This window comes from Nomia melanderi, chromosome 14, assembly GCF_051020985.1.
Source record: "Nomia melanderi isolate GNS246 chromosome 14, iyNomMela1, whole genome shotgun sequence".
Taxonomy (NCBI): domain Eukaryota; kingdom Metazoa; phylum Arthropoda; class Insecta; order Hymenoptera; family Halictidae; genus Nomia; species Nomia melanderi.
Genome location: NC_135012.1, coordinates 10,681,596 through 10,707,985, shown reverse-complemented (window position 1 = coordinate 10,707,985; position 26,390 = coordinate 10,681,596). Strand labels below are relative to the sequence as shown.

The 26,390-nt window shown below is 36.3% G+C and overlaps 1 protein-coding gene across 4 annotated transcripts in view; it reads right to left on the bottom strand.

Annotated features, from left to right (window-relative positions):
• alpha-Catr (alpha-catenin related) overlaps positions 1-26,390 on the bottom strand; it is a 117,485-nt gene that overhangs the window by 78,426 nt on the left and 12,669 nt on the right. The window contains exon 2 of one of the 4 annotated variants that reach the window (XM_031981268.2): positions 17,973-18,028. The exons of 2 other annotated variants lie outside the window; for them this stretch is intronic. In XM_031981268.2, the coding sequence (XP_031837128.1) occupies positions 17,973-17,987 (15 nt within the window). In that variant the 5' untranslated portion in view covers positions 17,988-18,028. Of the gene's footprint in view, positions 1-1,899; positions 3,726-17,972; positions 18,029-26,390 lie in introns of those variants that run through there. One more of the 4 variants, XM_031981267.2, reaches the window with a different exon arrangement.

Here is a 26,390-nt window from a genome sequence, read left to right as displayed (position 1 = left end):
TGGGAAAAACAAACAATACGTATCTGTGTCAATGTTTATAACCATTGGCACTAGTGGGTACAATCAACAATGGACAGACAAGAGCTAAATGGTTCTCGAGTGCACGCGTACCCGATGGATTCTCAAAGTCGATTACTTGAACGCGAAACACTCTGTGAAAAGCTTTATTCCGATCCGACTCAGTTTTTCATGTGGAATTACCTTCGAATAATAACATTTTAAATTGAGCACTCGTCGCTGATGAATTCATTAAACGGTTGGAGGAGTATTATTAATCTTTTTCTCTTTCAAATTATACGAGCCGTGAGGGGCAATAACGAGTTTCTTTTACATAATTCATGCGATACATGTTGGATGCTCGTGAACAATAATATTCATCGATCGTTTCTTGAATTACCGTCACCAAAAACGGTAGCAGAGCTTCTGCTTTCAACAGTTATTTCAAAACTTACGATTCTTCCCATTGAAATAAATGTTTTTAGCCTCGATAGTAGCGGGTGTATTTGAAAATAATATATTAATGGAAAATTTGTACAAATTCCTGTTAAATTTTGTACAAAAAGTTGTAAAATTGTATGAACGGAAACTCAAGTTATTTCTTCTTAATCAGTTTTAGTATATAGATTATATAAATTCACTCATTAAGTTCGTATCGTTATATCAGCTCATCAAGGGACATTGCAGATCTTCATTCATAATTGAATTTCGAATCATTAAAGTTGCAAATGTCGAGTAATTTCTAAGGAAGACAATCAATATATTCAGCCAGTTAAATCTTAATTTCACATTCCTATACGTTAATCAGATATATTGAATAATTCGTACAAATAATTTATAATATTCGTGCATTTATGCTATTATGGTTCAAATTTACAATCAAACGTTTTACGTAAAATATCCGTTATTGCGTCTTCCATCTGTCCAGAATTTCATTTCTTAATAATGAAGCCAGATTAGTTCCGCAATCTGATATTTTCATCGTCGCGTAGCAAACATAATTATTCGACGCGATCGTAATTCTTCGAACGACAGAGATTTTACAGTTTACTCCGCTTTCGGATCATGAGCATAACTGTTTCGTGTTATTGTCGTCGTAAATAACTTTTATCAGAATAGGTAACATTCTTTAGTGTACAATGATAGCACTTTAGTGCATTAGAATTCTCTCAGACATATATAAAATGAACTTAGTAGTGAAGAATGAAGACTAACTTTCTTACGAGAAAGAAATATAATATACCAGCAAAAGCTTTAATAAAATTCAGTAAATAAATATTGAAAGATACTTCACGCGACATTCAGAGCAAACAGTGATCATATTAACACACTACAGCCAGACATTTGCATGGTAATTTACATTTATTAACCGTCTGTTTCTTTCACATTAAATATTTGTCCATTCCAATGTGTTTAGTAACCATCTGTTTCTTTTACATTAAATACCTCCAAGTAACATATTACTCACCTAAAATTAAAGATCATACAAATTCGTATTTTCCAAAGCTACAAGCAAAATCCAAAATAGTCATCCGTCACGTGTTAACAGACGTCTACATAAGAATTAATACCCAAATCGTTCAACCGAGCGCCATTAAATCGCAATCAATTTTCCGAGCTCGCCGTCTCGAATGGTTTCACTTTTCGCCCGCAAACATTCCAACTTCCGGACGTTTAAAGTCGTTCGAATAATTACGAGTCACTGAATAATTATGAGCCACGGAGCGTGTATCCTCGAGTCGGCGGTAACAAAGTCGAAATACAATACGGTTCGTTCGTTCCAATCTCTCGCGGCAAAGAAATCGGTTTCAACCGGCGGAGACTTGCCAATGGAAATGGTTCGCCGGGAAGATTGCAGGATGAAAGATAAAAGGCGAGGCTTGATACTATCGTTAAACATACCTGATGGTCGGGAATCATGCCACAGTCGTACATGTCTCTCTCTCGTCGATAGAATGCGGCGGGCATATTGACAATCGAGCGATAATCGACTCAAACAACAACCTTTTCGTCTTCTCCGTACCTCTCCTCTCTACTATCAATAATTAATCTCGATATATCTACGAATATATATTCTTTTAAATATATATATATATATATACATATATTTCTCTCTCTCTGTCTATATTACTATTAAAACTTCAATATTATTGTGCCAGTCGAGATTTGTCAATTGCACCCTTCGGTGAATCCTCTTCCTCCTCCCTCCTTCTCTCCCTCCGCTCTTCGTAATTTTTCTCTCTCTCTCTCTCTTTCTCTCTCTCTCACTCTCTCACGCACGCACACGGGAGATCCTCCCGCCGTCAAACAACTCCGCCAACGCAATGATCAAAATATACTATGAATCGTCAACATCGTTAAGATAGATATGTGTGCCTCTTAATATAGAAATATTTATATCCTCTCTGTCTGGTGATCTCTGTCGCTTAACAAGTGTGCTCCTGTCCCCTCAGATTAAAATGCAATTCCTTGGCTGCCGGTCAAGCGATCGAACCGTGATCCGGCCCGTCGAATCGGTTCAGGTTCAGAACAAAAATAGACGACCGGTGTATCCTGTGCCCGGATGAGGATCGCGGCGTGTCCAGGCCGCCGGCCACAGGCTCCGTCTCCGAGACGGATCGGTGCAACGAACGGGACTTAAAAGTTCGTCGTCGTCCTATCGAGGGGGTTCCACGACCCGCGGGAAACGAGAGAAAGAGAGAAACAGCCGGAGAGAGCGGGAACGCGAGACCGATCGGGCCGACTTTCCGCCGGTTAATTCCGCTCGCGTGCTGAACTCTCGGGATGAAGCCTGCCGAAGGCGAACCGGTTAGCGGAACCTATCGGACAGCGGTGCAGCAACGGGGCTTGGGTCTCCTCTCTGTCATGCCAGCAGGTCGGTAGGTTGTCAACAATGTTGCCGCCAGCCTGATCGCACGTCCCCTCGATCGTCGCACTCGATCGGATCACTGTTCACCCGACAGACCACAAGGATCCCCTAACGCCGTGGCCTTCGATGGATCTAGCATCCGCACTTCGTCGATCTCGATTCAAGCGACCCGCGGCACGGTCGAACAACCGGAGCGTGGAAGACCATGAAGAACCGTCGTCCAGGAAGTACCTTTCCCTCGCCAGAGTCCCTTCCTCTCCAGGATTAATCTCTTCCACTCGGGCAGGCTAGGCGGTCCACGAAAGCTAACTCGGACTTGTTTTGTTTTGTTGATCCTCGCCTCTCACGGAGCACAGCCCGGCCCGATTCGTTTCCTTCCGTGACTGTGACACGCGACTGGTATCGACGACGCGGGGACGAAGGAGTCGAACGACGAAGATGACCACTCGTTGCGTGTGTGCGGCTCGCTCTCTCGCGTACGCGTGTACACAGTGTGAGTAGACATGTGGGTGCCTGTGCGTGGGTGTGGATTTGTTCGTGTCCGGCCGCGTACGTGTCTCCGCCACCTATATCTTCATCCGCGCGAGTTTCGTCTTCGTACGTATATACATGTATCTTTTCGCTTTCTATATACCGTACGAGAGATCATAGAGATGTGCCAGTGGCGGACTCATATATATTTTATATATATATATATACGTCGTGTCGTGTACGTGTGTACGTGTGTGTATGTGTGTGTGTGTGCCTCTCAGTCTCTTCGTACGCGGTTCACATGGATTCGAGTGTACGTGTAGGTGTGTGTGTGCTGCGAGGGCGACAGCGCGTGTGTCGCTTCGAGAAACAGGTACCGGCCTGTCGAGTGCCTAGGGGAAGACTGGACTCGAAACCGACTCGCTGCCAGGACCACGGGAATGAGGGTGTCTCTCCCTCTTTCCGTTCCCTCTCTGTACCCGTTCCGCGTCCACCCCTCTCCGGCCGATCTTTCTCTCCGCCCTCCGTGCGCGCCCTCGCCGTTTCCTCTCTTCGTTACTGGCGCGCTTCCTCTCTCGGTCCCTGCGTGAAACGTCGGAGCACAGGCGCGCTGACTCTCTCCACCAACCGACAATCAATACGCCGGCAGGCCCGTACTTTCGCCCGCGAAATCGCGATTTTCACGATTCCCTCCTTCGCTCCCCCGTCGTCCCTCTTTCCGAGCGTTCCTCGTCTTCCGCGTTTCCCCTCTCTTTTTCAACCCGTGCTCTCGTCTTTTTCTCCTCTCCTCTTCGTCCCGCCCGCACCCCACGGCACCGGGTCTGCCCTGCGCTCGTTCATGACAGGTTCTCCCGGTCGAACATTTTTCGCGGTGGGATTGCCCCTCCGGTCGGCCTAGGGAGTTCTCTGGTTTTTTCCGTCTTTCCGCTGACTCGAGCGAAAAAGCGCGGGAGTTTCTTGCTAACCGTCCGGCGGTAATAGGTATGGGGATGCCGTCGCGCCGCTGGTTCACGGTCCTTTGTTAACCGACCGACAATGGACGAACGGTTGACCGTAATTTTCGCCGATGCTAATTCCGACGGTTCTTTTATTTCCTTCGGTTCGGCACCGTGCGCGGGCGGGACTTCGAAGTTTCAAGGATTCTTCGGTGATTCTATATTCAGGGAGGATTTATCCACCCTTTGACCCATGATTTATTTTTTCTCGTGTGCTCGTGCTTGGTGTTTCAGTTTGTCGGAAGTTTGCGGGTAGAACTATTATAGACGGCTGAAGGATTTTCTTTGGTTTATTGGTTCGATTAAATTTCTTTAGAGAAAATTGTTTTGCTCGTGACGCGGCAGATTTGTAAGGTGAATTGCAGAATTATATTGCGCGGAGAGCAAGCGCGAACGAGACTTTTGATTGGATTGTAATATAAATACGGTCGGGTGTGTTTAACGCTCCTTTCTGTGTTACTAGCTTCATGGAGCGGAGGAATAATAGTGCCAGATTTTAATTGAACGCAAGTGGTTCCTTGCTCATTAGAATCCTTGGAATTAGAACGCGTTCTTAACTGCATATGGATTTATCCATGGTACTACCGAGTAACTGGCGATTTATTGTATGCCTATGGCTTTCGTATTGTCGATCTCCTAGTTTTCTTATATTTGATTGAGACGTGTGGTCGGTTTTCGTGGAAATTTCAGTGACTATCGACCTTGTTCCTTTTTATAGTTGAAATTTATTGTACCTTAGCTATGCCAAAGTTGGACAAGTTATTTATGGATGCCGTATTTCCAATGTCTCTTAAATATCTTCATCTTCGTTGCTCCTTTCGTGCTTTGAATTCGTTGATACTCCAAGTTTCTGATTATATTTCTAATTTTTTTTTCACTTTTCTCTTATTTCTTCCATTTCACCAACGTTTAAAATGAATCGTCTTGAAAGTTCGAGAGAGATTTTATTCTCCTCATTGTATTCTGTATTCAATGCTTCTAATTCTTGTAATTGCACTTTTTATGTATCACGCTCTCAAAGTATCGATGCTTGAAAGATAATATAATCTTCACCTCTTCTTTCAGTTTATCGATGAAGGTTGTCGATGTCTCGATGATTCCCACTTTCAGATTAAATGTTTACGAATTCTGAGAATATATTCAAGCAATTCATAAAAGTCCAAGCTTCTCTGTTCAAAAAGTTCCCAGACAAAATCGCTCAAAAAATGAAAAGAACAGTGGAAAGTGATATTCAGTTTCATCGCTTCGTTAACGTCCATTCAATTTTTTTCAATTTGATGCTATAAATGATATAAATGCAAACAATGTGCACTGTCGCGTTATTATCTGCAAACGCTGATTAAAATTTTTCAATTTCATTTATCTTTACATTGTGTTAATTTCTCCGCCACTGTGACATTTTAACAGTGAAGATCCAATCCAATTAAAAAAATCGGGTACGAAAGTTAAAGTCCCGCATCTGTCGTCGATAGCCATAAATTCACGAAATGGGATCAGCGTGGAAGAGATTATAGTGATCAAAAATTTCGATCATATTCAAACGATAACGCACGGCCTCACAAATCGATGCCCCCTCACAACTTCCTGGCCAAAGAATTCAACTACACTTATCTTCCAAACACCCTTTCCACTTGATTAAGCATTATGCGACTTTTTCCGCCTGCTCAGAGTAAACGTTCCACCGCAGGATCGTGATTCTTAATCGATAAAGAAAAATTCTCTAAGTAAACTATTCCGTGGACAAAATTTCCACAAATCCGCAAGATTAGAAAACTGTTTCCACGAGTTTATTGTAAGCAACAAACTTTGTTCGGAGGTCGATGAATGAATAATTTATATCTGTCTTATCTTGGAACTGTTTGAACAGCATAGGGCAGAGAAATAAAAATGTCCTGAACGTAGGATTATAAATTAATCCGTGTAAATGTATAAAATGTTTAAGATACCAAATACATGTAAGATCGTAGTTGGTATCTTGAAAAACGAAGTTTCTATAATCCATGAGACAACGATGTTCTATGACATTAAGATTATAGTACGATAATGCATTTTTCTCAAATGAAACTCCATTTGTGAGGAAACTGAGTTTAATTATGTATTAGCTTGCATGCACCGAATAACAACTATGTTACTAATCAACCTTTAGTTAACCTCTACGATATTATAAATAACCTCTACAGTTTAATAATTAATTTCTACGACAATGCTGTTAACCACTACGGTGTCATGTGTTCAGTTTCACTAATCTTATTGTTTCCTGCAGCCGATCGGTAGTATAAACAAAGTCACTGAGAAGTTTATGTAATAATTCAACTCATTGCCATCAGTAACATTGCTATCAGTAAAAATACTGAATAACGAACACACGCATCAAACAACTCGCGCCGGATGGTAAGCTCGCTCCTCGAATTTTCAATTTTAATCTCCTTCGAATAAAATCCTCCGCGCAAAAATGTCATGTCGCGATTTCTCTTTATTTTTCCACGGAAAATTACTTTCCCGATATTCGCGTAACGGTTCCCGAGTATCGAGAAATTAATATGTTCAAAATGCGAGATCGCTCCTACATATTAATCGAAATGCTACAGGCGATCGAGAACTTGTTATTTACGCTCTTTTTAACGCGCGTCGAACGAATGTCACGTTCAGTCGGATTGGAAGTATTAAATTTACTTATACAGGACCGTTATTTATTCATGACGATTATTTGTTAACACTAGATTCACGGGACGCGTCGATTTCACGCGCATTGAATTTCATAAACATCGTTTGTTAACTGTTTACATCGATTTTTGTCAATGCATTGTATTCTGATTGTCTATTTCTGGATCCCTAATTTTCGAGATCTAAATAAACCTGCATCAATTGTTCTGGAAACGATGAAATAAACTACCGCAAATGTTAAGAATCCCAAAAAATTAAATAAACATTTTCAAACGCAATATGATGGACCGATACATTAATTTTACCCCCCTATATCTAAAACAAATAAGATGAAAGTTATACGATTACTTTTTAAGTGAATAGAAAAATGAAATTTATTTATAGATTTATTTCTTTATTTATAGAGATTTATAGAAATTGATTAATTTAAACATAAAAGTGTATATGTTAATTTAATAATTACTACTTTATTATTATTCTATAATATATAAAATGTCCCTATTGGTTTCCATCTGGTGTACTCTTTTTCCATATTTGGAATGCACCTACATTAATAACACTTTTATATTAACTCTAAATTAACCTACTTCATTAATTTCATTACTCAGATCAACTACTTCTACAATGATATTCAATTGTACGAAACTTCTGACGAACGATTGCCAAAAAGACTACGCAGTGAAAGTAGCGTGGATGCGGTAAATCGCTATTAGCCGAGATCGCGCAAAGGCGTATCGTAAATCATAGAAAACCTTGGCCCCCGTATTCCGAACGTGCTCGTAAATCTCACGCTAAACTTCTGCAAAATCGATGGACGATCGCGGATAAAAATTTGATTATTCGGCCATTAAGAACACTTTGCACGATCGATTCCGGAGATTAGACCACGAGCAAAAACAGTTGGCTCACGTCGGCGTGCATTTTTTGCGAGACAGACAGTACCGCTAGACGTGTGGCGAATAATCGTGTAAAACTGTTCGATGAGATTGTACATACTGGACGAAAAGAATCATAAATCATTCATTAAGCGTATCGGAATTCCTTTCAACCCGTGAACATTCACACGACCATCGATGGATCTTTTTGGACCCAGGGATTATATGTGTAAATTACTCGATTTACTGGCTGCTTGTATATTTTCTTAGTGTTTCAGCCATTTAACTCTTTCGTCTCTTTCGTTTTTATATAAAGACACTTATGCAACTTCGCTAAATACTGCAGCACTGAAAGAAATGTGAAATTTAATTCGAAATGATTATCTGTTTAGAATATATTACATAACAATATGACATCTGAGTTTTTCTATGTATAGTGATATAAGTTGACAGTGAAATTTATTGTTGCACATTCGTGACAAACGACATCGCAAAAAGAAAGTGCAACAAATGAGATTATCCACGAGCGAACTGTGGAAGGAATGTAACGAGAAATGCTAGAAAAACCTTCGTCCCAACGCAGAAGCGACCGGAAAAAATTCATTTGAATAGTAACATTCCTTAATTAAACGAATAAAGGGAAGAGAAAAGATTTCACCTCACGGTACACAAGATTCCCATTTATTCCTGCTGAAGGCAGAAATTCAATTGTCTACTGAGTACCAAGAGAAATTCCACTCAAACGCTACTCCTGCGGACGAAGTTAATTAATTTTGAATTTTCATTACCAGCTTATTATCACGTTGAATACTTTTTTCAGTAGTATTTCAATGCAATATCAGGACCTCTTAACCCTTCAAATATTTTTTTTATTTTTCATGATATTATTCCACTTTGTAAAATAAAAGAATTTATGAAAAATGAAAAATCTAAATAATCAATAGATTACTGTAAAAGCTAAAACTGTAGGAAGATCTGAAGGAATTAAAAGAACTATAAATTCGAAGAACTAAATATCCGACATTCTTATTTATGTTACAATTTTCGTGATTTCCGGAATTATAATCGTACATCGAAACCAACTAGGGGAAAAAGGGTTACTCATTTTTTATCGAGCCATAACTGCGAAATTGTTAATTTGGTTACCCAGTAGAAAAGGAGCGTATGTGATCAGACGCGGGAGTTCCCATAGAGTAATCTCGGCGCCGTGCAAAGAATCTGTACTGGAAACGGAACAGTGAAACAGAACGACGTTGCCTTCGTAAATAAAACAAAGGAAAGCATCTAGTCAAACCAAGGGAACGATTTTACGGGGAGGAACTACGCGCGTAGCTTTAAAGTCGGACCCGCAAATGCGAGGCGAGCGAAACGATTTTTAGGAAGCGGTCGTCGAACGGAAAACGCGATTCCCGTATGTATTTGATCAACGGTACAGGAAAGGTTCATTCTATTGTGACACGAAAAAAGTGTCTTGCGTTTCAAACAGAAATCTGAATTAAAAGTCGCTGCTAATTATACGTATTTTCTTGAATTACGACCTATCGAAAATAATATTACAACGTTCAAGATTAGGATCTTTCTCGATATTCGTGAAACCCTACTACGCTTCTGTTAATTTGGTTTCCTTAGAGTTGGATCCACGTCAGCGTATTAACCTGTTGACCTTCTTGATTAACCCTTTGCACCCCGAATACCAGTAGCGCTGGTACGTTGCAGCATTGTAATTGTTTCATGAGATATCGTACGATGAAGCATTACAAAGTGTAATCATGCGTAATAAAATTCAATCGCAAATGAAATCCAATGTCCCTAAGGCAACATAGGTAAGTTGTTGTGTATAATTATGGCGTTATAGGAAATGTGAAAGTAGTTGCTACGTGTCAACTGGTTTTCTTCAAAATAAATGCAATTGTAATATTATTTATATTCGTCTAACGCGTTTATCCATGTAAATGTGACAGCTTGTTTTACTTAGATATTTGTTTTACCTCACTCACTCATTATTTATGCATTTTTTTGCAAAAAGCTGCAACTGCACTGCGTTAAAAGGAGACAAACGTTGAGAACCAATAGAAAATATATTGTTAAACTCAATTGAAAATGAAATGTGGGAACTTTCCTCGATGGATTCCACAAATTACATATCTTCATCGCACGTTGAAATTGAATTTTCTTCTAGGCACTTGGTTTTTAAAACAAATTGAAAAATACAAAGAAAACGGTCCGTTTCGGGTGCCATTTTGTCTTCGAACATTCGTTAAACATTTGTATAATACTATTAAAATATATATCACTGTGTTTAGGATGTCTATATAATAATACTGTGCAAGAAGTTCGAAAAATTTGCGTAATTAAGACAACTGAAAATTTGAATCTTCTTCAACATTTTTTCAAAAACTGAGGACGACGGGGAAAAACGAATTGCACACTTGAACTCAGCATAAGAAATACTATGCAGATGATCTATTAAACCTTTCGTGGCAAAAAGAAAGTTAAATTTTGTGGAGCAGTGTCATCGGTCGCAGAAGGCAAGGAAATCGGCTTTCCCTCGACTAAGGGAGTGTGATCTATCTGTATCAAGTAAATATGTACTGTAGTATGTATGAAAGAACGGATGAAGTAAATATCTTAAACCCAGCCACCGAAATCGTCTTTCAAGAAATCTATATGCAATAGGTTCGTATATATTTAATGCAGCATACGAGACAAAACGGGGCGTACCGCGAACGGAAAATGATGGTGCGCTATATTCAATTCAATACCGTCTCTGAACTCTGATCTACAAATGTGTGTCAATAAAACTGTGCTTGAGGTTCACTACCGGTGCAGCTGTAGCCATTGAAATCTATCCAGATTTCGGGATAACATTAATCAGCAGTTTATTGGACCGCGTAATATGAAATTTCGTTCGATTGATCTTCGATTTATACGCGTTCTCATGTTGTTAAAAGTATTTTTAAAATTGAAAATAGTGTAAAATTGTCACTAGTCCACGTTATTTCCCTTTTATTTTCAGTAACACATTGGCTATCATCCATGTATCGATGACACAGCCTTACGTATGAAACATACGTTTTAAAGGCTTTGCCATTGAAATGTGAATACCGATAAATATTTACAAAAAAAGTACTCAAAACGTATCGTTTTGTACGAAATATCTTCAAAAATGTATTCCTGTAGTCAAATTATTTCAATAAATAGAAGTGAACAAGACAATAAAATATCTCTGTTGAGCCAAATTGGAAAAGAAATCATAGGGCAAGAGCTTAAAGTGAAATGCAAGTGGTGTAAACCCGGGGCTAAATGTATTTCAAATGCGAAAATAAATAAACATAACCATCATATATGTACAATAATAAATATAATCATACTTAATAAAAAAAAAGTTAGGTTAAATAATTTATTTCTACGAGCTTAGACTCATTCCAGGTAACATAACTGTTTTTTACGCTCCCCGAAATATATTGATCGTCTAAGGGTGATCCAGCCCATCTGCAGTAAACTGAAACCGAAGGATCATTCAGGTTCGCGACATTTTAAGATCGCAGATAAAGCATTCTACTTCGTCCTGCATTGATTTGGAAGACCCTGCGTGGCTCACCGAATAGGCTCAATTTTTAGAGGGTTCTTTCATCTCGTACGAGATTCGAGAAAGCTTCGCGGAATACACAGAAGGAACGTAACTCCTATCAGCAGGGTCCTTTCCCTTTGTCACTGAAATATACCGATAACCGTTAAAATTAATTACTTCCAGAGTGAAGAGTTCGATGCGAAAAGAACACGAGAGTTCTCGATAACTTGGAATCGGAAAATTATTACAGCTGAGATGAGAAATTCCGTTGTCTCGTGCATATTTCAATAAGTTTCTGTAAATTTAATAATCAATGTTCATTTCTCGCGTTACTCGTTACAAGACACAGGCAAACTCGAATCTTATTTTCAGAAATAACTTATTACTTATTTAACTTTACTTATTTAACTTATTTTCAATTTCAGTAAATTGAAAATGAGATTAGAAAAAGTTAAATTAAACGAAAGTTCTGATAGTGATCTGGGGAAATTTTTCCATGCTACGAATGCGGGATCTAGTTAGTAATTAAGAAATAACACCGAAGGTTGAAACGAATGAAATAACATCGAATTAAACACATTTGCTTGGCAATTAATATTAAACTATGTCTAATCTCTGCGGGGCATCAGTTGCTTTGATAACAAAATTAGATGGTCGCGTAACATTAAAGTTAGTAGACCGAGGTAGGAATTAATTCTAGAATTAATTCGCGTGCACCCGAAGTCGAATACTTAATCGAATCAAAGTTCTTAAAACTTCATACAATAAATCCACAGAATAATGGAAAATCTGTTTCTTCCTAAAATGTTTCAATTGTCATCTACGATGAATCAGTTAAAGGAATTCTAATTTAAAAAACAGTATATCCAGCAACAATAACACTCGTTTACGATCGCGCCAGAGAATCCACCACTTCATTAAATTAGAAACAGCCACGTTTTAATGGAACGGTTCCGCTCCGTCTGACGGTAAATAAAATTCAATTTAATTTTCGCGAGGAACGCGCAACAACAACGCGTCCCGTTTATGTTCCGTCGTAAAAAGTCTTGTCTTTGGTCCGTAACATTCTTTTCTTCCTCTCCGCGATGTAAGGCAGTTAACCTCGGTTACACGCGAGCTTCCCTTTTTTACGGGCCTCTCGCGAACGCCCGAGACGTGTCAAACACAGTCGGAGTTTTATGCGCCATTAGTAAAATAATTTGCAATGAGTTACGATCGAACGCGCGACTTCTGATCGCCTTTAATGGCCCATTTATTCGCGGGAAAATATTCGATTTAATCCTTTCACGGGCGTTCGTACAGCTTCGCTGTTTGCCCCGTCTCGATCGCTTCTGTTTCCCTTCTTGATTCTCCTTTTTATTCTTGCCACGGTACGTTGGTCGATCTCAATGGTGCCCGAAAACGCCGTCGCTGTTTAACGAACGCTTCATTCGCGGGGAAACCAAGTTCAGACCGTATGCTAATTTTAGGCAACGGCGCTCGGATTTGGCGGAAGAGTCAATTATTCGACTGTCCGAAATTTACACACTGTATTAGAACCCATCAATTATTCGTCAAAAACGAAGGTGTTTTTTGTTAATATATCTGAGTACAATAATTATAGAATATACAATCAATATGATTGTGTCAATTGTAATACGAAGATACAAAATGAATGCAGTTTGGAAGAAGAAAGTAGATGACAGATGAGTTTAATCATTTGTGATCGTAAGGCAAACTCGGTACGACAGAATGCTTTCAATTTCATTGTATAAAATGAAAATAAATAAAATATAAAATTATAAATTGTAGATAAAAGTTATAACATTAAAAGATTTATTATTAAAATAATTTTATTTATGCCTGGCACGCAAATGCTTGGAAAAAAATAGTTACCTTTTAAATATCGCCACCTCGTGATTTTTTAATATTTCCTTTTTTTGCAGCATAAATTGTGTCATATATGAAGAATAATTATTAAGTATACCGATAGATATTTTGCAATTTTAGATTATATCAACATTATTTTAACAAATTGATATTGTATAATCCAGAATAAGAGAGCCCAAGTAAAAATTTGGTATCTTTAAAAATGTTCGTCTAAAAAATTCTCGAAAGTCAATTTATTTTTCTACCGTCAGTGGAGGGAGACCCGGTAATGGCATTTTTATTGACACTCTGACAAAGACTCAGTTTTATGTTAATTGAAGACAATGACGTTCAGATTCGCCATAACCTTGATAGAACGTCCATTCTTCTTTTTATCGATCTAACGTCGTCGGAGAACAAAAACAACGATGGAGTGGAGAATCCGAAAGGTTAAATGGTTATGGAAATTACTCTGCTATAGGCCCGTCAAGAATCTTCTAATGTCCGCTTCCATTAGCTCGATCGGAAATAGTCCAACGAGCATTTTATCAGCTGATTTAAAATTGAATTGAGGATGAATTCCAGAATTTTTCAGACTTCATCGCGAATATTTCACTTTCTCATTGTAAAATGGAATAATTGATGAAACGCGAAATTTACAGACTGAATTGTGGTCATTAACACGTTTAACGCCGTTTTCACGTATTTATGACGATCGCGAATTTATTTCACGGAGAAATTAAATTCAATGTGTGTTTTCATTTAAACATTTTGTGTATCGTTTGAAAGATTGATGAATGTTTTGTTATACTTATTCTCTGATAATACATGTTCTGTTTAGTTCAATGTTATTACTGAAAATTGCAGTTACATGAACAAATTGTTTATTAACATGAAATCTTTAGCAGAGAATAATATAAATTTTCTTTCGTATAATTTAATGAAACCTAGACCATTGTATTCATATACAGCCCAGTAAAAATGTAAATGAACAATAAAATAATAAAGATACATACGAGATATACCTTGTTTTGAAGACGGTTTAAAAATACAGATGTACCGAGCACAGCGTTAAATTTGAGCATAAAATTATTTTCATTTATGAATACGTCGGAAGCAATAAACCCCGAAATAAAAATGGGACTATGATAATCTCCTTCATAATCATTTCTCTCTTTCTTTCTTTCAAAACTGGAGGAAGTCTCATTTCACCAGGTAGCTCCTGGATATACTGGGGATTGGGATAAAACCATAAACTCGGCAAACCATGATTATAGAGATAAGGTACGGTATACAGGCTGCCTTGCTTATAATGAACTTTTAAATTATTTCCATACTAGAGAAAGAAAAGAATTATTAGTTGTAAATATAGATTTCATTTTTTTTTTAAATACAACGTGATCGTTTTTCCAGTGCAATTTCTAGGGGAAAATTCTCGATTCTTTTTAAAGCAATGATGTCTATTGATTATCTGCTTTTATTTGCTCTAATTCGATCAAATAACTGTTACCATATTACAGTATAAAATATCTTCATTATTTATCAGAGATTCTAGCAGTTTCGAAATCTATTGCGCATGAAACGGAGAACCCTCCACCATATTAAAATGAAACAAATGTTACGTTAATATTTCCTAAGATTTCACTGACAATGACACGTATGTGATTGTTTCAAATTTGAAATCCTATCGTTATAAATCGTCGAACTGTTCATAATGTATATTACTTCAAAATTATCTTCAATACGTAACCTTAAAATCACATAAATTCCTTCCCATTATTTTTCATACGATTAATACCGAATCGAAACAGTTCATATTTTCAAAATAAGCGAGACAGCTCGCTAGAACTAAGGATAAACTAATTTCAGACATATATCTTCTACCTTGTAACACAGTACTGTTACGAACAGAGAAAAGTAAATAATATATTTTCATCAGAGGCGCGAATGTTCAAATTAAACTAGCTCCGACAGAACGTATTTAGAAAATCCCAATTCTATCAACCTGCCACAAACTTCCTATACTTAACCAGTTAACTGCGTTTGGCAAGTATACTCGTCGTCTTAAAGCCAGAAATGGTACCACTGTCCTCCAACATTAATTTATTTCAGTCACGACAATCTCTACCATTCACTGCGATTGAGAAAGTAAAATTGAAATTAATGAAACTGATATCTTCTTTATTGCATGTTTATATTTTATATTTTAAATATTATTATATTATATTTCTATCTCACTTTGTCGTGTTCTATGTCATTCGTGATCTTTCTTTACGCGAATCAACCAATAATATTCGGGTTCGGGGGACAAGTTACTAAACGTCGTTGGAAGACGATGAATTACTTATTTTTTCACGTAAACATGAAAATTCTTTGTTTTCCTTCAGTTTTTCATTAAGATACACCCTACGTGTATTTATCTTGAATTTGACAGATACATGCTTCATTTCTTTATTTTACTACGCGCAAAATGAGACTTTTTAACACTAGAACTACGTACCAGTCAAAATGACTGATGTTTTCGTTTAGCAATTATTGATATCTTCGAAGTATTGAATGTTCGAAATGAAAATAGTTTCATTTCAGTGCTATAATGAATATCTCAAGAAACTGAAAATAATCTATTATTACAATTTTTATAGAAATTGTATATTAATCGTATTAAATGCTCGACAGTTCTAGTGTTAAACTGAAATTCCACAGTTAACAGGTTAAAAGTAAACTCTTGCAGCAGCATTAAATCGCTCGTCAGGGTTTCATAAACAGCCAGAGCACTTCCAGAGATTCGGTGTCTACTCCATTAACGTTGCTTAATGAGGCATCCAAAATTCGCACGGGCGAAAGTAGAGGACAACGTTCGGAAGATCTAGCATTCCACTAAAGGAGAAGCTACACAGAGATCTGCTCGCGGTAAAGTAACCCCGTATTCTTTCCGCGGCGACTGAGAACTCGAAACTTCTCTAACTCTAATATAAAACAACGTATCAGCGCAGTATATCGAAATGCAAACTGAAATCATGCTCGCTCCGTGAAATAAGCTACTGGAACACAGAAGGATAAGAAAGAAACGAAAGAACGGTCCGCGCGCGCGTCGGATAAAGTAACGAAACAGGAATTCCATTCAATTACGCGACAACAGTCCGCCCCTCCTCTGGTCGCACACATCAATCAGTCGGCAACGCGAACACTGATCTGTTTCGGGAGGAAAACGAAACTTCGTGACTGTGCAATTCATCTGTTTGTTATCCTCTAAGCATAACACGGATCTATAATGTGTAACGGAACAACTTCTGCGAGAAGCTCGGAACGAAATGATTCAATTAGATTCAGTAGAGTAGAGTGGGGCTAAAAGTCCGGCTAACAAGTCTCGAATTGAAAATCATTGTTTGAACCGTTTGTTTCGTGTGTGGCTAAGTCTATTGAAGAAAATGACGTTAATCGTTATAATAGTTACAATTCTATATACTCTTTTTATTATTTAACGGTTTTTATATATTTCTTCAGCGGACTTAAGCTGCTTTCAACGTAAACGGTTCATTTGTTTGTCAGTTGACTGGTTGATGCATCACACGATTCGATTTTGTGCTTTTGTGTCGAAGAGTAGAACAAACAAATCACGTATTTTTTCTTACTCCCCATAAATTATTGCTTCAAAGTGAACTAATTAAGTGTATTAATGTTGTATGTTTATTCAGCAATGTGTACATGCTTCGATTTATTTCTGGGTGATAATGTTTGTCAATCTGTATATATATATATATATATGTATCCAGTATAGATTTATCGTCCTTTCATTCAAAATCTGTATAATAGTGCTGCACTACCCAATACAAACTAATCGCGGCGTTAAATCGTTAAATACAATGAAATACGTTGCAAAAGAGGTAATATAAAACAAAATGCAATTGCGTAAAGTAGATAGAGAATAAGTCATATATGTAAAACAGGAATTATTTAATAAATGTCTGTTAATTAGAAAACAATCTCTTGATTATTTAAATTTACATTACCCGAAAAGTCGAAGGATATCTCGATCGTTTTGATTTGATAAACATTTTACACTATAACTTAACCCCTTGCCCTATGACTTATTCCTTAACTATGATCGATACAATTACTTTATTGTTAATAATTTATTAGGAAAAGAAAAATGTTTGTTGTATGTCAACGTTTATTCAGAAAGTTAACGATTGAAAATAGGAAAGTAATATTTAATTTATACAATATAAAATTGTCGTCATAAGCTTGACACGAATATTGTAAGCCAAAGAGTTAATAAAGATATATATAAAAAAATAATAATATCAATAAAAACCAGGGTAAAAATAAAGCACGATAGTTACGATTTACGAGAATAAAAGAGTAATACATCTTTAAATCGTTATTACTAAATTTTACAATTTATACGGGAAATGGGACTTTTATCCCCATCCCTACCCTACTTTCTCTCCCCCGCTCTCCCTCTACCCAGCCCCCTCAACCCTCTCTCTTTCTCACTCTCTTTCTTTCTCTTTCTCGCTCTCGTTCTTCCTCCTCTTTCTTTCTCTCCCTCTCTTTCTCTCTCTAGTCACATAAAGCAACGCCAGTTGAGTACCGCTACTGATCTATGGAACTCTAATAGTGTTACACCACATGTACGCAGCGATTACGTGTCCGTGAAACATTGTCCGCTAAAGACTTACCATGGAGGAACCCATTATACCTACGAACTGAATTGTATCGGCTGTCGAAGATGTGCCTAGAACATATCGTACAATCCGTTCAGTGATATATCATGATCTCGCGCGCCGCCGCGCGAATTTCTTGTTCGTTCTACTATCTAGTGTAAAGCGACGCTACTCGTCCTGCTCCGCGGCGCGCGCTCTCTATGTTGCAAAAATAGGAAGACCAACTTTCCTGCCGCCGTTAATGGACCCAGTAGGCGTGTTCGGAGACAGTCGACGGAATTGAACAAAATGTTTGGAAATAAAGGAGCGAGCCTCGGTGCCGCTGGGACGCGTTGCCCGTGGCATAACGGAAATGTACAGTCAAATTCTAGTTTTTGCTCTCTGGAGGAAACGACAGTTTCAAGTTGTAACGCGCTGTTTTATTTAAAGTAGGTACTTTTCGTTTTAGTATCGATGTTCTCTCGTATTTTTCGAAATTGTATTGGGAATTTGAAGTGGTTGATTTTTTGTAACCCCGGATAGAACTGTTACAAATATTAACATACTGAAATAAAGATAATGGGAAAATTAGCTTATTATCCCGTAATTTTTAATAATTACGTTCGTAGGACATCTACTGTAAATAGGAGAAGAAAGCTAATTTTATTTATAATTTTTCGTATTCGAAATTTGAGAAAAACTTCCAATCTAAATAAATCCGAGAATGTTCAGAATGATTGAAATCTATGTTCCAAACACTGTCGAAGAATATTTGAAAGAGTAGACGAAAAATCAACAAATCTATGAATTGCGTAATTTATTTGACAAACAGTGATAACTATTCAAACTATAAAACTAAACGGATACTTCGTTTTCATTCGAACAACATCACATCTGTAAGTCAATAGTATTTTGTAACACTGATTCTATCGACTATGAAAAACAACTCATAAATAACGCGAGTTTCTGGCCCGTACAAATAAATCGTGCAAACTTTAAACTTCATTTTTGTTCCGAAACCTCCATTCGACACAACGCGTGCTCGGGCGTTTCAACTATTCCGCGTCCCGTCGTAACACCGAGCTACGTTTTGCTTTCGCGAAGAGATTTCGGACATCCTCAAGGAACACCGCTGTGCTTGAAATGATACCGCGCCGTATATATCGTCCCACGGTTCCGTGGAATAATATTTGCGGTTGAATTTGGTCTGTACACCGCGTGTGAGTTCCGTGAGCCGCATTCAATTATATGTTTGAAGAATTTAGCTTTCCACCGATCGTGTAGATAGCGAAGGAACTACTTTAACTACAGGAATCAAAGCTACGGTACACAAGCAACGAACGGTAGATCGATCATTAATATCGAAGGAGTTCTTATTCGTCGATGAAAACTTTAATCGTTATTGAAAGAATGTAACTAAATAAACGACAGATTTTTAATTATAATAATTTATATATAAGTATTATAATTTAATTATAATACAAACTTTTCCACGTATATTGAAACGATTGTTTTATTATTTTAGAAGAAAGAATGACCCCCTTTTATATTTTTGAATTCGAGTACATACCTCGGTGCATAATTTCATTTTACACGAAGTTTGTAAACGCCATAATGAAATTTTCATCCCCACAGGATTAATAAGCATAGTTGATTATTAGGTAACTATTATAGCGCTCCACTTTGAATAAACCCACGTTGAAAATTAATTAAGGTTGTATGATAGTTTTTCAATGGGTGATCAATATCCTTTACCTCACATTCTGGCAGCTTGTTTACCGAGTCATGCATTTTCTCGTGCGTTCTAAGATTAACTTGCAAATTACACTTCGGAAAGATGAAGCGCCGAGTAAAAAATATGACGTGTGTTCTTTTAATTTCAGGCTTTTACATTTTTACCCTTCTGTGTTACGTTTTCTTATGCTTTCATGATTTTTTTAATATTCTTTAAATAATATAATGAATTTTTCGTTTAATTTTAGCTTCCTCTGGGTATTTTATCCAAATTTTCCGACGGAGAGTATGATTGTTGAAAATTATTTTAATGATTATTAATCGAAGACCTTGGCTCTCTTTTAATTTCCCTGTTCCTTTACGTGTAAAAACTAGACCGCAAGATGGAAGAGTGTTAACATTTATAAATCACGGTGTCCTGAAGTTTCGACGTGAACATTTTTGCGAGAAATTTCATCCTGCACCCTAGAAGTATTGTTTCACGAAAGACTACCCCGAAATAATTATAATGCCCCTAACCCAGATATTCGTGGAACTGGATTTTGCGAGTACCTCGTGCCCGAAGATTTATACCATTGCTAAAGTAGAATTAATATTCCGCCTACGTGTGTTAAAGCAGATTCGTTAACGCAGTAACAGCCGGCTTTGTAACTCCGCGCCGTGTAAAACGTTTGAAATTTAAGGCGAGTTTAATTAAAAATCGTAACTGATATGTTTCGGGACGTCTCGCGGCAACAGACTTGGTTACTCTCAGATCAAATTCATTTCATTTCCTTTGAATTTTCGTTTATACTTCTTCCGTCAGTTGTTCAATGTTCGTTTAATAGTCATGAATAAGCTGCAGACATTTAAATATAAGTTTAAGAAAGCAGAAATGAAATACACTGTTAATATCTATGTAACGTCGAAAGCAATGAAGAGCGTTAAATATTTTTTAGCCCCATTTATTGAAGCGAATACATCATTGAATTTCATTCGATAAATAAGCCGTGTTTTTAAAGTGGTATAAGTCCATCTTTGGAGAGAAAGGAGATAATGATAGTTTTAGTGAGATCATCATAAATTAATCAAAAGGAATTTGTAATATGTTTTCTTTGAAAATGGAATAAGTCCACGTGTAGCTATAAAATCATTTATTTTCTTAAACAATTTCATTAATTATTATGGAATGATAAAATGTAACAAGTTTATGGTTTTATTAACATTACCCGAACTGATTGATCGTTTACCAAGATTTTTAATTTGATTCAAACCCTTAAATATCTCAATATATAAAAAAATGGACGTGTACTATTTAAAAAAACGGCTCGAATGCATAAGTCTCAGTAGCCTAATGATGAATATTATTATCACACAAGCAACAGTTTCCTTATTTTCGTACTAATGATATTGTAAATAATTTCTAGTACGAGTAACGTAGTCGTCAGAGTTTTCTGTTCTCGTTCTGCGAACGTTGATGTAACCGAGACTGAATCAAAATGGAAACAGTTGAATAAAAATGACAGTTTCACCGAGCGAAGCGAGAGGACAAAACTAACCCTGCCCACTACAATTTCGATTTAATTAAGCAACTCGAATATGACACATTTTTCCAGAGGACGCGTAAATGAAGGTGAGTCCAAGAAACAAAACGAAATTCGAACACGGCCGCGTTATTAATGGTAGGTTGGACGTGAACCAGTTCTAAAGGGATTCATTGGTTCGTATGCAAGGAACGCGTGAACGTGGAATACCCTGCGAACCGGAAATTAAAATAACAAGGGAGTAATCAACTTTAACGTTCTCCAGTCCGCGGACGTACTCCATAACAGTTTCGATTATTTCTTCTTTGACTGGAATTCGTTTTGTATTTAATGTTCCATTTTATTCCCGCGTTAATTCGGTGCGTTTCATTTCGCCGTCACGCTGAGTCAGAAATAACTTCCGTTTTCGGTTTTCCGGTTTATACCGATATAGAATAAAATGATGATAAAAGAATTTCACTTATATTTATATTGACTTTATTTTATTGACACGATTAGTGTAGAAAATAGAACTTTATTTAAATATAGTTTCTTCAAATTTGTTTAGAAAAATATGAATTTTCATCGACTGCAATTTCGTTGAATGTATTGCTAGAAGCAATACCAACATTGGCCACGTTAATTTCGAACGAATTTACTACAGAGTAGTATGGTTATTTAGAAAAATATTTTACACATATTGTTTCCCATCAGCCATCACCCATATGAAAGAGACGAAAGCAGACTCCAAGATCGAAGGCAGAAAATGTAGTTCTTAGAATATTTTGGGGATTAAAAATGAGGTATAAAATAAAAATTAACGAAAACAATTATTTATTGAAAAGTTATATGAAAAGTTTGAATTTATCATTACGTATAAACTGTTAACTTAAACAAGGAATATTATTTTCAGAAGCATTTGTTCTCTATTATGCAACGTGCCAATAATTCTGAGATTCAATATTTTCACTCGAGAATAAAGGAGACGTGTAAAATATTTTTCATTATAAAATAGTTTCCTTGGCGTCTATATATTTTCCAATATCTCTGGAAACGAATTATTTAAGACCCAATATATCAATTTCATCCATGTCAAATATCAATCCTTCATTCAGTGTCCAACGTCATCGGACATCTCGTTCAGAAGAATCTGACAACGATCCAAGAAGAAAAATTTGTTTGCTCGGGGTCTAAGATAATATACATGGAAAGAAAATGGGGTCTCCTTTTAAACTTCGCCATAGAAACTAGTTTTCCGAGAACCCATCAGCCTCAATTTTCTTCTCACATCTTTGGGAATGATATTACTTCGATATTGCGAATCTTGGTAAAATATAACGGTAAAACAAATTTCGCAGTTGATTTTTCGTTCTAGACATAAGTTGGCTGTATTTAACCAAATGTGAATAAAAATAATACAGAGACAAACAAAGGTATAAGAAGAAGAATTATTCGAATACAAGAAAAATGAAAAATCATTTGTATATCTGCCAGCAAATTTTTGTGACAATTCAACCAGTATTTCTTGGTTATATATATAACTTTATCATTTCGAAGAGGACTGTTCAAGAGTCTTTGAAATTTTCATTTTTCTCTTTATGACGAGAAAAATTTAAATAGTTATACTTATATATTTTATTTTATATATCAATAAAAGTCACACTTAATAAGTAACTTTTAATGATATATAAAATAAAATATATAATAAATACACAAATAAAATATATAAATTTAGATGTTCAAATCTATCACGTCATAAAGAGAAAAACTAAAACTTTCAATCTTCGGAAACTCTTGAAACAGTCTTTCTTGAAACGATGAATTATCGAGCAAGGCATTAGGTAGCTTCAAATATTCACCCACTCTTACTGCACAGCATGGCCTGTGCACTATAAAAATCAACAGAGGCATAATACTAAAAAACATTACGTTTCATTTCTTTCATTCTGTATTTACCGCACGTGGAGGCAGGCACGAGGTTGGAAAGATTCGGTCAAAGAATTCAAAGGGACATGCAACATACAGTTTGCATAGCCATCGTAAACCGACGTACCGAGCGTCTAGCGGTACCATCTGCGTACTCCAAAACGTAAAGCCTAAAACCTACAACCGAGAGCCAGACACTTGGCTTTCACTTTCCGCTAACTTGCAAAAATTTATGAATACCGGTCTTTCCAAAGCGCGCATATCAGTATTCCGACTCCGTGTCAATTTCATTTTTCACTGGTTACTTAGAACCATCCAATGAAATTTTTTTTAACTCCTACAAGAGCATTATGAATATATCACGTAGATGCACTGTCGATGGAAAGAATGACTAATTAATACTAGAACTATCGAGCATTTAATACGATCAACATGTAATACCTACAAAAGTTGTAACAACAGATTATTTTCAGTTCTTTCAGACACTCATTATACTAGCTGCGTGACACTGTTTATTTTCAAGATCATTTTGAATATTCAGTGCTTTTAAGGTATCAATAACTGCGAAACAAAGAAACACCAGAAGCATCACTTACAAAAACGACATACGAGAGCGATAATGTAAAATGTAAAACTTAATCTTAAGAACTTTACATAACGGAATACGAAGGTTCGCACAGGATATCGAATCAGTAGCACTCACGTCTATACCTATTAAAGTTTCAGAGGCAATCGCGAGGGAAGTTTCATTTTCCTACAAAGTACCAGGTATAATTGAAATTTCTTTATGTGCACGTTTAGAGTTCTCCGGTAATAATACTGGGAGCATCGATAACATTAACAATATATCCGAGGAGAAGTGGATAATTCGAAACATTATGGAACATTATAAAAATTATACGCTATAATTATCAAGGCTGAAACGTTCAGTAAAATATACGAGCACGGTATTTAAATTTGAAGTCAGATTAGAAGTTTAACGCTGCAAGAGTTACCGTCGAGAAGTTTTTATCACTCTCCACATTTCATGCGATTGGCCTAATTTATTTAGCCACGGGCCGTTAGAAAATAATGTACGACACAAAACTCCACCCACGTACTTTTTTCTCTTTATTTCCACGTCCCGATCGGCCCATATATTTCCAACCCACACGCGGATCGCCCTAAACGATTCGTGCTTCTGCAATTTTTATCAGCTGCCTCCTTCAATCCTTTCTTCGGCTGATATAATGAAGCGAATTCCCCATAATACGGCCACACTTTTATCGAACGATATTTATTAAAGATCCCTACAGTTAAAAGTAGTATAAGTAAAAAAATAAAAGGAGTTCGTATATTTCTTTATATAAACACTTCACCGATTTCAGTAACCTTCAGATAGGTCCGGATAATTATTTCCTACGTATATATAACTGCCACTTGATTTTAGTTTTCAAGATATTCACAGTATTCTTGACATTTTTTAATTACAGTTTATGTTTCATATATTTTAAAATTGTGGTTGAAATTTTTCCGAATTTCATTAATAACAATACAATACGATGTTCAACTGAAATGCTCCTTTTTTTATCGAATCTTTCTCAAACCTAAATAAAATGTAGAATGAGACTACGATTTCGTAATTTATAAATTATACATTTTTTTATATATTTGTATAAATGTCTTGAAAACTGAAATTGACACAGTTATACCTATGTATATGTGAAATTATTGAAAATGTTAAGCTTGACATATATAATATGTGCTGATTTCTAATTAACAAATTTTTATAATAACCAAGAATGACACAAAATTATTCAAGAATATTCTACGAATGCATCGTTAAAAAGTTAGTAACACCCTTTCCCTTCCACGCAAAGTCACCCGACTCGAAAATTCTGATTTAATGAAACTTTCCGTGTGCACAGAACACAATGAAGGTCGCGAGGAACAAAATTTTTCGCAGAAAATCTCTGTGAGAGGGTGAAATCAACCTCTGAACTTTTCGCATTTTTGTTATTAACTTTATACTTATCCGAAGTGAGACAAATCTTGGATTCTATACAATATTCAGTTGTTTATGCTGTGGCGAAACTTCTTTTTGTGCAATATTATTAAATCAAAAAGAAAAAATATAGAAATAAGTATACTCTGAAAGAAGGGGAAGAAATACATATTCATATTAACGAAAGAGTAAAAGAGAACAATGTCCATGGTGACAATTTGGTAGTCGAAAGCAGGTGTTACTCGCTATAAATTTTTATACAGAAAATATTACCACGAATTGGAAAATACACATGAGACGTTGCATGTTAAACAACCAATTTTAGTAAACCGTGAAGATCCGATTCTCCTGTACGATAACGACCGCTCACATCTATCAAAGCGAACGTTTCAGAAGCAAAATGAATTGGGCTATAAAATACCGCCCCGCCCATCTCATTCACCAGATCCGCCACTAACAGAGTATGATATTTTTTTTCAAATACTCGAGCAATTTTTTGCAACTAGACGATTTAAAAAAATTCATTTCACAAAATTCTAGAATCTCAGATTTTCGTATTAATGAAATAAACATAGCCGCATCGCGTGAAGAAAAGTATACAAATTGTAATAAACTTTACTTCGATCGAACACATTTATTCTCAACGAAATTACGGACATATAGCCCTTAAAAGCCATCATCAAAGGGCAACGCACTAAACGCCTATCATTGTTACATCTAAAACAAAGTACGCGAGAGCGCCGACCAATTTCACGATAACGCTGTCGCCATAAATAGTTTAACTAAACACCCATCGAATTAATATCATCAGTCGCCACGTTTTTTAATAGTATTAAAAGAAAATTCGCGTGGGATGAAGTTTTGTATTCAAGGGAAATTAAGTTCAACGTCGTTAATTAAAAAGAAATTTATAAAATTTAATAGATGAATTCCGAAGAAATTATCCTTGAATCTGTTTAATTTAGAAGATATCAAAATTTAGATAGTTGTTTAAAATGTACATTAAATTTCAAAATCGTTTAAATTAAATGTATTCAAAATTTAAGTGCTAAGGTACAAATTAAATTTTTTGAAAACAAAAACTTAAGCACTATTTATTTCCACTAGTTTCTCACGGTACTTTCAAATTATAAAAGATCATTTAAATTCAAGTTTATTACCAATTTTTTACCTTACATCCAATTTTGTTCCATACTTAATCCTTTGTACTCAAAAAGTGACTCTCAGTCATCACTTAACTATGAAATAGAATATTTAGTATTCTAAATTAAACTTGTGAAATATTTAACTAAAATAACTTTGTTGCTT